Genomic DNA, 13,117 nt, shown 5'->3' on the forward strand with positions numbered 1-13,117 from the left:
GTCATACATTTAGATGTTCGTTTGGATATTAAAAATATTTATAAATAGTAATAAAATAATTTGTAAAGAATATCTGTAAACAGTAGTAACATAATCTGTAAAAAGTTATGAATAATAATAAAATAATTTGAGAATATTTGAAAACAAACGTGTTTGGAAACATACTCTTCTAGTAATGCTATCTTTTCATTATTCATGTGGTACTATTAAATGTCCACGCTACACCATGAAATAGGAAGAAGATGGTGTACTTAAAATGGAAGATTATAATAAGTATACGTGTGTATATATTGAGGATTGTTATATCCACACAAGAGTTATATAAAAATAATTTTATAAATTGATGTGATTTTATTTGATCTGTTAGATATATTTTATAATAAAAATAAATTTTTAATCTAACAAATCATATCAAATTACGTCAATTTATAAAATTATTTTTTTATAATTATTTTGTGACTAAAATATTTCCGGTATATATAATGCACGAAAGAAATATCAAATTTTTTTTTCAAAAACAACAAAAAAGTCGTTCTCAATGTCTGATCGATAACCAAAAACCATTTATATGGAGGTGGTGAAACCTAGAGAAGGGGAGAAGATCCCACTGTGAGAACAAATATTCCAAGCAGGCCTCGAAAACCGATGCAATATTCCAACAAGTAATGACGTCCTGTGGCTGGAAATGTTTGACGAGTGTGTGGTGATGCCCGCACTTCTCTTTAAGCAGCCCGTACGTGCTGACTGCAGATGAACCCAGATGCCTTTCCATCGATGCACCTACCTCCAACATCACCACCACCTCTCTGCTTATCGATTTTTAACTTTTCGGTCCTTGATTTCAACGGTTAAAGTCGATACACTTCAACTTTTTTACATTCTTTTCTATAATCATATTTTAAATTAAAATAATTCTATAAAAGAATTGAAAAGTTGGTACCTTTGTCTCAATCTATCTATCATTTCTCAAATCATTTTGTTAAGAATTATTGATATTTACAGGTGTTAATAGTTTCAGAGAGTTTTTAACAGTCACAACACCACTCCCAAAAAGAGATATATATATATATATATTTATATATATAATAAATGAGTAGTAGGGTGGGGTCCCTAATCAGCTACGAGCGGGAGCATGAACCTAATTTCCTGGTGAAGCAAGATCAAGAGTCCAAGACCTCGTTTGCGTGTCAGTATGATCCAATCAAGCGTTGACGCGTATAAAAAATTGTCAGATAATCGCCTCCAAGCGTGCATGTTTGGATCTCGTGGGACCCCAGGCGAGTGCTTATAAATGGCGACCCTCTGTGCGTGAGGGAGACACTACTTGCCAAATCATATTGCAGAGACTAAACACAAGCCTCAGGAACCCTGCGCTTGTGTGAGAGAAAAGAGAGTGAGAGAGAGCAGTTCCCTGCCAGAATTGCTTTCTGGTGAAGAGCTTCTATATCTCCCGGTACCTCTGTCTCTGTCTCTCTGTCTCTGTTGAATGCGTTTCTACAGACATGCATTTGTCTAGTAGGGGTGGATCTATGCAATGTCATGTCTATGTGTGTGTTGATATTTTCCGATGAAGATTATAATTTGCAAAGAATCCTAGCTTGATCCTTTTCTCAAGCAATGCAGCTTAAACTGCTTGTTTTTCTGATTGGTTTGAGATTTTCTTGTCCCATTAGTTGAAAAGGTTTTCATTTCTGAAAGCTCAGGTTATTGTTTTCATGTTTCAGCCACTGGATCTAATTTTTACATGCAGATCATGAGATGCCAGAACTATTATTTTTGTTAAAATTTCAGATCATTTATTTTCATATCCATGCATTGCATTTTTCTGTTTGGTTGAATAAAAATAATTATCATTGCAAGTAAATCGGCCGGCCGGTTGCTTCGCTTCTCTGCAATTTGCAAGTAAAGGTTTCATGATAACTGCTACCTACGCAAAAAAATTATATAAAATTAAATTTATAAACTAATATGATATTATGACATCCCTTAAATCTACTCTACAATATAAATTTTTATAATCTCCGCTTTATAATCTGTCATAATTTTTCCTCGTATACCGTGCTGTTCCGTTTAATTATTGTATTGGTTTCTTGGAAACAACGCTTACAGATTATAGATTTAATTTTTTTTTATAAATTAATTATATATTTTTTAATTTTGTAAAAAGATATCACAATCGGCACTCACAGAGAATTCATGAAATGGGTTGCTTTGCCATTCTCGCATTCTGTAATCGGATAAAAAACAACAATTATTTCCTTCAAACTATTTTCCACTTTAGAAATAGATGAAATGTTAATCGTATATCTTCAGTGTTTAATCGTATAGGATATTACCATAAAAGGTTGATATTGTCTGTAATGCATTCCCTTTTGATCTGGTTTTTATGAGAAAGAGTATAATCTCATCACTTTTCATAAGAAAAAAGATAATAATAATAATAATTTTATAACTCTTCAATTATTTTAAGACTATTCAAAATTAGATGGAGGAGGGTAGTTAATTAGAATTGAAATTATTTTTAATGAGGATTATTTTAAGACTATTTGAAATTGGATGGTGCTAGCAGGCCTTCCGGCTTATACCGTGGGCATACCGCGGGTTATAAATTTGTAGTTATTTTTCTTTTTATTTTATTTTTCAAATATTTTAACATAAGAAAAAAATTAAAAAATTAAAAAAATTAAAATGTATGAACGGGAAGATTGAGCGGTAAGTTTGAGGAGCTCCACTAGAATTTTTCTTTGAAATTATAAGCTAGCTAGCTATGCACGTACATTAATGGAACAGGAATCTTGTACTCTTCTAAATGTGGCAAGCAGTTAATTAAGGTGAGTAAATAAATATATCAGTTCATTATTTTCACATTCTATCACCAAAAATGGCCACATTTTGATTGTGGAGATCATTAGTGATTAAATTTCAGTTATGACTCATACATGTTGGGAAAGAAATTCCACTTGCTCTAGAGTTCATTGGCTGCAATTGCCTGTTATATCGCTTATCTTGTTGTGGTGTTGAGAATTCCTCAATAAATTTGTATGCCACTCAATTTCTATCTACATATATCAGTTAGTAAACCCGACTCTGAAACTGTCTTTCAGCCACACCATCTTGAAGATCGATTTTGTTTTTCATCTGTGTCTCGGCGTTTTACCTAGATAGCATCTTAATTTGTCGCATTGACTGTTTTCAGGATTGCACATAGGCAGGCATTATTAGAAAACCAGCAATGGGTGCCGGAGCCCGAATGTCTGTTGTCAACAAGAGTGAAGAACAGAAAGCCACTCTCCAGCGAGTGCCACACACAAAGCCTCCATTCACACTTAGCCAACTTAAGAAAGCCATCCCACCACATTGTTTCCAACGTTCCCTCTTCCGCTCATTCTCCTATGTTGCTTACGACCTCTTCTTCGCCTTCCTCTTCTACCACATTGCTACCTCTTACTTCCACCTCCTCCCTCACCCACTTTCCTACTTTGCATGGCCAATCTATTGGACTCTCCAAGGCTGCATTCTCACTGGTGTTTGGGTCATTGCTCATGAGTGTGGTCACCATGCCTTCAGTGACTACCAATGGGTCGATGACACGGTTGGCCTAGTCCTCCACTCTGCTCTTTTGGTGCCCTACTTCTCATGGAAAATTAGTCACCGTCGTCACCACTCAAACACAGGGTCGTTAGAGCGAGATGAAGTGTTTGTTCCCAAGCCTAAATCCAAAATGCCATGGTATTCCAAGTACTTCAACAACCCACCAGGCAGGGTCCTTACCCTTTTGGTCACTCTCATTCTAGGTTGGCCCTTGTACTTGGCCTTCAATGTTTCAGGCCGTCCCTATGACCGATTTGCATGCCACTATGATCCCTATGGCCCCATTTATTCTGTTCGGGAAAGACTTCAAATATATATCTCAGATGCTGGTATCTTTGCCGTCGCTTACGTGCTTTACAGTGCTGCAATAGCTAAAGGACTGGCTTCGCTCGTATGTGTTTATGGGGTGCCATTGCTCATAGTCAATGGCTTTCTTGTAACGATCACATACTTGCAGCATACTCACCCTTCATTGCCACACTACGACTCATCGGAGTGGGACTGGCTGAAGGGAGCATTGGCAACAGCAGACAGAGATTATGGGGTGCTGAATAAGGTTTTCCACAACATCACAGACACGCATGTTGCTCACCATCTCTTCTCTACAATGCCTCATTACCATGCAATGGAGGCCACCAAAGCAATCAAGCCAATACTGGGTGAGTACTACCGGTTTGATGGCACATCATTTTACAAAGCAATGTGGAGGGAGGCTAAAGAGTGCATTTATGTTGAGCCGGACGAGGGGGCCCCTAGCAAAGGAGTTTTCTGGTACCAGAAAAAGCTGTGATGCTGGATGCAATATTGGGGCAAAAGAAAATGTTGTTAGCTGGTAAGTGTCTTTAGTTTGTTGAAGGACGTCAGTAATGAAAAGTGTGTTAAATCTGTCTTAGCAATGAAAAAAGAAGTTTCAGTGTTGTTGGGTTTAGTAAAGTGTCAGTAATGTACCTTTCCAAACGTAATTTATGTTGTGTTGGGTGAAAGCTGTGGTTCTTATGAATTACTATATGGTTCCAGAGACTTCACTGAAAAGAATGGTACCTTTTGTTTGTTTAAGAATGTCAATTATCAGTAGTATGATTAGGAATGAAAAAGAATGACAAAAGAGAAAAGAACATATAAGTTTATAACATAAAAAATCCTATTATGGTTCTTTGATCTAATCCTGTATTTAAGACAAAAGGGTAGAGATTCCATATCAGTGAAACACAAACACGTCATTCTTCAAAACTTCTCGCTGCTCTCAAGACAAGAAGACCAGAATTACAAGGATTTTATTTTGTTTTGTAAGAGAGAGGAAAATATTTATCTCTTTATACAGCCTGCTGTCATCTACAATATGGCCTGCAACGCGTTAATTCACCAATGCTCTCTTGAGCATTCCTAACCAAATAAGAACTTTCAAAACTGTAAATTTTTAAACAGAGAAATAAATTTACAAATGATACTCCTTAAAATTATTTTTACAGGTTCTTAGGAAAAATATCACTCTCACCTTAATGTTCTGATAATAGCAAAGACACCAGCGCCCCTGTCCAAAGTGTGACTCTTTAGCTTCAAAACTTTGTGGACACCAATGACAAATTGAGCAGACCTTAAGCAACATAAATCGGAGCTTTAAATTGCTTTTGAGACGTTTGAAGCAGTGAAACTTTTGTAGGGGGTGATATATTATGCTGGAACCTCAGAAGTTGCTGATATTTGCCCAACAGAAATCAATGCCTGAAATGCTTTCTATTGGCTTACGGATCTCCACCAGAAACAATGGCATATAGCTGCTTTGCAGTCCATGTTACTTTAGTTAGACTTTCTAGAGAAGCTGCAATCTCTTCCGCAATTGCCATTAAAAGAACTCTGCATTCTGCAACAGATAGGAAATTTCACGACTTCAGTGACTGATCAAAAGTTCTATGTATTGACTAAAGCTGCAAAACATGCTGCAAATTGGTCCAACCATGCTATATGTTCCTTTTCAGCTAGAAGTCTGGGACCTCACTATCCACCACTGAGGAGACATTAGTGGTAAAAAATGATATGATATACTCGTTAAAATCTAGTATAGAGTATGTAGTATTTATTTCTATAAATTTTCATGGGCACATTTAATGATTCAGATAATCCCCCAAATGTGTCCTTTGAATTTGGATTATCCACAAGTTAAAACACCACGTTTCCTATGGCAAGAGTTTGAATACTGACAGTTGAGGTTAGAGACGCGGATATGGATACATGCATTATGCAATGATATGGATAATGGATGAAACAAACACAAGAAAATGAGGAACCCACCACAAACATCTGTAAATTCTAAATCACCATACATCAAGATCCTAAAAAACTTGAACCTATGGACAAACTATATGACTGTAAAAGAAAGGAAAGCATATCCATTGTTTCTTCCCTACAAATGGATTATAAGAATTACTTTTCAAAAAAAAAAAAAATGGAATAATGTTAAGAACCAACTTTGCTCTCATGCATACTAATGTTGTATGTGAAATGATATTTTTTCTGTTTTGAAGTCAACTTTAAATACAAAAATGTTTTGCCAGTATAAGCGGCTGACCTGAGATTTTGCTGAAATTGAGCAGAGACATCGAGGCAAGGATCTTGTGCTCCATCTGCACACCATTCTCTAGGTTTTCTTTCAGCCCAGAGATGACGGCTGAGAAGGCAGAGAGCTGGAACTCAGCATTGGATTGTAAACAAAGTGCGCAACTCAACCATGCCACGGTCGTTAGGCAGACCCTCACCACGTCCAAGTTACCAGCACCAAGACACTTAGAAATGGTATCTAAGAATGACTTTTTCCCATTAGTAAGCAATGCTGCTGACAAGTTACTCAACCACTCTTCATTTGCCTGCTCTTCATCATCCTATATTTTATTCACAACACCCAAGAAGTACTTTCAGTGACTCCATTAAAAGTGACCAAATTCAAACTTGCATGTTTATTGCGATTTAATTATGCACCAAGTCTCAAGTTTCGTGCGAAATTTGATTTCCACTCCCATTTTAAGAGTAAGGTTTCTTTCAATTTCGACTTTAGGTTCAATTTAATTATAGATCGTCAAAACAATTTTGTACTGGTGGGCTTATTTTCAATACGAGAATTGGTAAACAACTTAGATAATGCTTAACCATACAAAAAGAGGAATCTTGAGGGAAGGCATATCTATTTTTATGGTCAAATTGCCTTCAACAGCAAAGAATACTAGAGATCTTATAAGAAAACCTGGACAAGTATCTTGTGCAATGAAAGCTAAAATGTGAGAGACAGAGGTCAAAAGAAAATGGAAACAACTGTACCAATGAGATAGTGTCATCAACTAATAAATTTTCATCTTCATTTTCAAGAGAATTCCCACCACATATATCTTTAAATCCTGCTTGCTTTAGGGTCCAACTCCCTGTCAATAACTTCCCAGAGAAAGAGAAACGCCCTCCCAAGATGAGAAGTGCTTGGCAACACTTTTCTTGGACCTTCTCATCCACCAAGCTGTCCTCAAGAGCCACTGTAATGGCATCAATTGCCTTCTCTCTGTATATGCTGTATTTTTTAGGTTCTACCTGCAACCAGATGAGTGTCTCAGCCCACATATCTTGGAAGCTCTCACACACAGACAAGATCCACTAATTAGCAGAGGCATTATTTCCAGGAGCTAGTTTCTAATCTTCAATTGTCAAAAGCGGCCTTCAAATGTGTAGTGAAAATACAAAACATATGAAGAAAAACCATGGTCTTCAAATATGTTATTTCGAATAGGCAACAATCAGAGCCCCTTTCTGAATGAAATTATTCATTAGTTGCTCCCGATAGAAACTGGCCATAAGTTTGTTCCAATAATGTATATGTTCATGAATACAGATTTATTATAGTAGGGATCTTGTCTGTAACGTGGACATCATTAGAGTCCAACTATAAATAAATTAGTTTTAGAAATGTATTGTTGTCAAGTTTCATAATAGCTTGGACAAAGTTTTTAGTTCGGGATCCAAAGAACTGAAATGGAAATTAAAAAAAAAATGGTGAGAACCAAGATCAAAATTTAAAACACCTGTGTGAACTATAGGAGCATACCAGAAGGTCTAAGTGTAACAGAAGGACAGCAGCTAGGGGTCTGTGATCCTTTGGAGAACTCTGGAGATACTCTAGCAGAACAGGCATCATATTCACTATCCCTTCATTCAGCAAGCCTCTTACAAATAAAGTGACGTCTTTCCACCTGCGATGACAACGACAACATTTATGGGTGCAAGACACTGTTGTAATGGAATTTTTTCTGATAGCTTTTTCCATTGGTAGTTGATGTCGATATTTCTAAGTAAATGGCTTTGTAATTGCGGGGTGACTTAGAAACAGAGGCAAAATTAGAACCAGAGGCAGCACTGACAGCAAAAATTAGAATTTACCTTTTCAGGAAAATCAGTTCACTCAACAACAACATTGCATTTCTTCTCGACTTAATCTGCTTGCTCTGGAGTAGCTGAAGAAGACAACGTTTGTTGATATTTCTTGCAATCTGATTTCTGCATGTTGCATCTGCTTCAATGCAACAGGACAAGAGTACCACCACTTGTGACTTCTCTTCTAACTTTCCCAATTCAAGCCTTTGAAGAAGAAAATGCAAGCCACCATGAGATATAAGAAGTTTGGCATTTTCTCTTTTTTCCTGTTCACTGAAAGCAGTGAGAAGCTGCTTTAACATGAAAACAACAGATTCATCCAAGTGTTTGAGACCATGTCTGCCTGAGTTTTCCATTACTTGAAATGCGAAAACCAAGAGGTTCCTACAATGTTCTGATCTCCAATTGTCAATTACACTCTTCAAAACAAAATTGGTAAGGGGCACCGCAAGAGATTCCAAAGGTTTTCCTGTTACTGGACATGTTTTGTTTCCCTGATCAAACCATACCTTGATGGCCACCCGTTCAAAGGTTTGACCTGTCTCTATGGTCACTGGATCTTCAAACAACTTTCCAGTTAGTGGGCAAATAAATCCTTGAAGAATGCTCGGGAAAAAAGAATGTTCACCAGAGTATTCATCTCTTCCACGTAACTCTATGCAAAGAAAATGTAAAATTAGCAGTGGATCAAAATGTTCTGCATATAAAGAGTTCATTGCTAATCACCTTCAACAGAAGACCCTATTTTGATCGGATGCGCCTAAAAGACAAGAAAGTTAAATAAGTAGCTATCAGAAACTATGGACAGAACACACTAGCTTAGAGTAAGTAAATAGTCAAGAATTGAGTACATTGTGTGGCTGATCTAAAATAGATTGTTCTAGGCTTCTGATCGTAAGCTCGTCATTTTCTTTTGCTTGTGCTGCTGCATCGGGCATGTTGCTATTCCCTGTGGCTTCATGCCATATAATAGCGTCACCAATGCCACAATTAAGATTACTTTCAGGCCAAGTACTCACGCCATACAACCTCCACTCTTTGTCATCTATAAATGAGAGCTCATTTCCCTACATTTCAAGATTATTGTCAGCGTTAACTAGCATAAAAGAGAGTATTAGAGATGGACTCTTACGTAGCATATAAGAGAGTATTAAAGATGGACTCTTTCCAGAAAACTTAACGTTACCGATCATCATTAAGGAGAAAGTTGTATGGTTAAGGAAAGAAGTGACATATAATTAGCTGATCATCATTTTGTTCCATCCATATGCAAAGATTTTTGAAATCCCGAGTTACAAAATTAAGAAAGAGAGTAATGAATCACAGTCGAAGCCTTATAAATGTATGTAAGCACTAATGTTAAGGGTTGGTGGCTTTGGTCCAAATAGGAGCTTTGGCTGCAGAGGGGGATTCATCGCTAGGTGATCCTCCCATATGGAGCGTAAGATTGTAGTTCTTCCAAGACTGAAAATTATCTGCTTAAGATTTTTAGATAAGGATTGCTATCAGAAGTTACGCTATCAGAACAAACTGCTATCAGAGCATAGTATCTACTGTAATAGAGAGAAAAAGATTCAATCCTTCACGTGTGTCAATGTTAAGGAGTCTGGCATTGGTTGGGTAAGTGCTTGGTTCTGGGTATTATTTATTTGTTTAGCCGCTCCATTGTACTTAAAGCTTTTATGTAGGATACTCTTAACAGTGTATATATATATATATATATATATATATATATGTATGTATGTATGTATGTATGTGACATATGGCTAATTGACCATCGCTTTGTTCCGGAAAAAAGATGATAATACTGCAAATAATGGCCCTCACAATCATCTCATTTGGAAATTATTTTCAGGTTGCTCCAGATCTAGTAAGGATATTTCTTGTACGAAATAAATCCTCCAGAAATAACATGAAGAAACAAGTAATATCAGAAGCCAAAAAAAACTTACAGGAAATAATGCATCATCCATCACACTCTTGATCGAATCTTCTTCAACGGCAAAATTCATATATTTGACCGTCTCCGAAGAGTATGCTAATGTTCCTTTAACAACAGCAGAACCGCCGGAGCTTCTCATACAATCATTGAAGCCGTCTGCCTCCCCCCATTCTTCAGCTTTGTCGATTCCTGGTTCATTTGAGCGGCCAATCACAGCATCATATAGTTTTTTACTGATCGCAGGTTGAGGTGAGGAAGAACCCATTGAACTAGATAGCTCTGGGAAGTGGATGATTGGAATGGGAGGTGCTTGAACCCCTTCCGTGAGCCAATCATTGTAGTAAACCGCAAACTGGTTAGTACCAGAATCAAGAATCTCATTATACACTTCTTCAAGAAACTTCAGTTTCCTTGACCTGCTTGGTGTATCTGCTAGAGAAGCAGCTTGCTGGTTGTACCATGCCTTCAAATGTGAGAGATGCGGAGAAAATAGATAGTCCCATAGTTCAGGTAACAAAATTGTTCGTGCCTGAAAAGGTACAATGCAAAATACTTGCAAAAGATGCTTTGCTGAAGTCCTCTGTTTTTCCTGTAGTTTATATACCACGCCGAGGTAGAGATGAGCACAAGCTGACAACTTTAAATTAGGAATTCCAGATGTGAACCCATCCTTCAAACCATTCGAATATAACCCTGTAATTACACTCAGCTTCAAAGAAGCCTTTTTCAATTCGTTAGCCTTTGAGGAGTTCTCAGCAGCCATTTCTACTGCTTCAATGGCTTGTTCAAGGGTGGCCATGACCTTGCTCTCAGTACTATGCCCTTCTTCAAGTCCAGTAAGGGAAGAAAAGCAGTTGTGATGCAGTGTAGTACGAAATTCCTCATCGTTTAGAAAGCGTTTAATATATCCATTTAGGATGGAGACTATGGCTTGGATAGCAACTTTGTCAAGAGCAGGCTCTGAAATTACTTGTTCAACTTTGTCACGTTTTTTACTCTGGTTATCTTCGAAGCTGCTTTTGCTATTCCATGAATGTCTCTTAGACGTTTCATTCGAGTTTATGGGCTTTTTCATGCTCTTCCTATTTGTGGCATTAAAACTCAAACGTCCGAGCATCTGTTCTGCCAAGTTTTTCCCATTCAACTTATCCAATCTTGTATCCCTCCCCGACCTCTCTTTGTATGCTTCCTTTTCCCTAGCTCCATTTGAATACTTACCATTCTCTCTCTCTGAGCTATAAAATTTATTTGAATATCTATTCCTGAATCTCTCATCATCTTGCCTATGATCCTCCTCTATTTCATTTTGTAGGTTTTTTGATAAGTTGGGACGGAAGCTTTTACCTTCCTTAAGATAGCTAAAACGCCTCTCCCTACTTTCTTTCTTCAAGCCTTCGTATTTTTTCTCTGTTCCAAAAACATTATCCCTTGATCTCCTACCCCTGTTGTCATTTGGTGGTAATTCATTTCTCAAACTGTGTCGAGCTACATCGGACCTTGCCCTCTCCGTCTTATATCTATGTCCCAGTACAGAATCATTCATGTGTTGATCTCGGAAAGTGTAAGAAGACATTCTTGCAGCATCTGCTTTAAAGGACGATCTAGCTGATGATCTTACTTTAAAACCTTCCTCCACAAGAAGCTCCTCCAAAGATAACGCCATTTCTGCTGTCTGCTGATATTAGAAACGCCACCACACTAGAATAAAGGATATCACAGTGAAAAATGGTTTAGACACACATGAATTGAAATAAATAATCATTAGGAAGCCAGGAAGACCGTATGTACAAGTGATTACGACATTGCCTCCTGAAGATTATTATAGAGGAAATTTTCTTTCCGTGAGTTTCTTCTTGTTCTCTGACTGTAAGGAAGGAGAATATTGGGAATTACCCACCTTTATGAGTTCCATATCAGAAATGAAAGCAGAATATCCTCATGACTCATGAGAAGCTTATAATTTAGAAATCTCAGCTTTTGAACACTAAAAGTATGTCTCTTAAACATATTTTTTTCTCGAGAATTGCTACGTTCATAGATCTCACAAAAATAAATTCACAAACTGATATAATTTCTTATCATACTCAATCTTTACAATAAAAATAACTTTACAATTTAACGTAACACCAACCCCGCAAATTTTAAGTTTTACAGGTTCAAAACATTTCTCTTTTTCTTATCCAAATATACAGCATACAAACACCATTATGCTAAAAAGTATCAGTTGGTGTACCTTGCAGCTCCTTTATGCAAAGCACCAGAGACCACGAAACTTCAAGCAAAAACCAATTCTTCAGAAGCCCCATACATTATTCCGGATATATTTCGCCAATTCAATGACGTTTGCTCTTCTTAATATCATCAGCTCAAACCGGATTTTCACAGCTTTAAATTTGCGTGAAAGAAAATGCTTCGGTCTTCAATCGACGAGGTTTCTTAGAGCAGATAGATACTAGGAATGTGAAGGAATCGCGGGATACAGAAGGAATTGCGGGATACAAAAAGAAGGGAATGTTGGAGATGCGGAGTGAGGAAACGACACGAGGAGAAGTATATAATGAAAGTACTCGAAAGAAATGAAGGGGCAAAACTCAAATGGAGCAGAAAACGAGTGATAGAGATGGGGAAGTTTGTGAAGTGGCAATGCAAGTAATGCTAGATTGGGGGAGACAATGAAAGTTGACAACAAATGCACCCTGGGTTTGCGTAATGGAAGTTTCCTGTCAGTTTTATGACCGTTTCATTGGGCCGGAGGGGTCTCCAATAGTTTATTTGTCTGTCCGTCCAGAAGTCTTGGACCGTTTCCAACTGCCGCCCTTGCTGTTGTGGGAATTTTATCCTTTTTGTGGTCATCTTGTGAAAGCTTTCCAATTCAGCATGAGAATAAAGTTGCTGTCTTGGATTGGAACAACAAACTTTGAAATTGCCGAATTAACGCACATCAATGCCGTGAGAAGAAAGCTAACTCCTTAATTAATAGCGACAGATGGAGTAGAATGATTGAATATCGATCATAGTATGTATGTAGTAGGAAGAAAACCATTAATAAGCATAGGATGTATTATTTTAGCTGAGAAAAATGGCAATGGAGCTAATTTACTAAGATGATGATCCTAAAAGAATCTGTGGATTTCATGGAAACCATGGCCGGGTTTCTTAACTTGTGCTCAAAAAGTT

General features: G+C 37.3%; 2 protein-coding genes across 4 annotated transcripts; one reads left to right on the forward strand and one right to left on the reverse strand.

Annotated features, from left to right (window-relative positions):
- The first annotated feature begins 1,117 nt into the window (after positions 1–1,117).
- On the forward strand, positions 1,118–4,623 carry LOC121239723 (delta(12)-acyl-lipid-desaturase-like). Of its 3 annotated transcripts, none has more exons than XM_041137025.1 (2): positions 1,118–1,453; positions 3,197–4,623. In XM_041137025.1, the coding sequence occupies exon 2, from the start codon at positions 3,233–3,235 to the stop codon at positions 4,379–4,381; it is 1,149 nt and encodes a 382-aa protein (XP_040992959.1). In that variant the 5' UTR covers positions 1,118–1,453; positions 3,197–3,232; the 3' UTR covers positions 4,382–4,623. The 3 variants fall into 3 exon arrangements, with proteins under 3 accessions (XP_040992959.1, XP_040992961.1, XP_040992962.1); XM_041137027.1 differs by having other exon boundaries at positions 1,306–1,461; XM_041137028.1 differs by having other exon boundaries at positions 1,325–1,453; positions 3,105–4,623.
- A 296-nt stretch (positions 4,624–4,919) lies between these two features.
- LOC121238251 (putative E3 ubiquitin-protein ligase LIN) lies at positions 4,920–11,603 on the reverse strand. Its single transcript, XM_041135079.1, has 10 exons — positions 9,951–11,603; positions 8,850–9,065; positions 8,725–8,758; positions 8,005–8,653; positions 7,673–7,817; positions 6,901–7,161; positions 6,158–6,467; positions 5,338–5,452; positions 5,087–5,185; positions 4,920–4,998 (listed from the first exon to the last, which is right to left on the reverse strand). Exons 1-10 carry the CDS (start codon positions 11,601–11,603, stop codon positions 4,920–4,922), a joined length of 3,561 nt encoding a protein of 1,186 aa, XP_040991013.1.
- Positions 11,604–13,117: the final 1,514 nt, after the last annotated feature.

This window comes from Juglans microcarpa x Juglans regia, chromosome 7D (genome assembly GCF_004785595.1).
Source record: "Juglans microcarpa x Juglans regia isolate MS1-56 chromosome 7D, Jm3101_v1.0, whole genome shotgun sequence".
In the NCBI taxonomy this organism is placed as follows: domain Eukaryota; kingdom Viridiplantae; phylum Streptophyta; class Magnoliopsida; order Fagales; family Juglandaceae; genus Juglans; species Juglans microcarpa x Juglans regia.

What these genes read in the sequence shown, in the direction of transcription:
- LOC121239723 (XM_041137025.1), top strand. Translation starts at nt 3,233, where the DNA reads ATGGGTGCCGGAGCCCGAATGTCTGTTGTCAACAAGAGTGAAGAACAG.
- LOC121238251 (XM_041135079.1), bottom strand. Translation starts at nt 11,603, where the DNA reads ATGGCGTTATCTTTGGAGGAGCTTCTTGTGGAGGAAGGTTTTAAAGTA. An exon ending in TTGATGACACTATCTCATTG is followed by an intron (nt 6,468 to 6,900) that starts GTACAGTTGTTT and finishes AATAAAATATAG; the next exon opens with GATGATGAAGAGCAGGCAAA. An exon ending in CAATTTCAGCAAAATCTCAG is followed by an intron (nt 5,453 to 6,157) that starts GTCAGCCGCTTA and finishes TATCTGTTGCAG; the next exon opens with AATGCAGAGTTCTTTTAATG.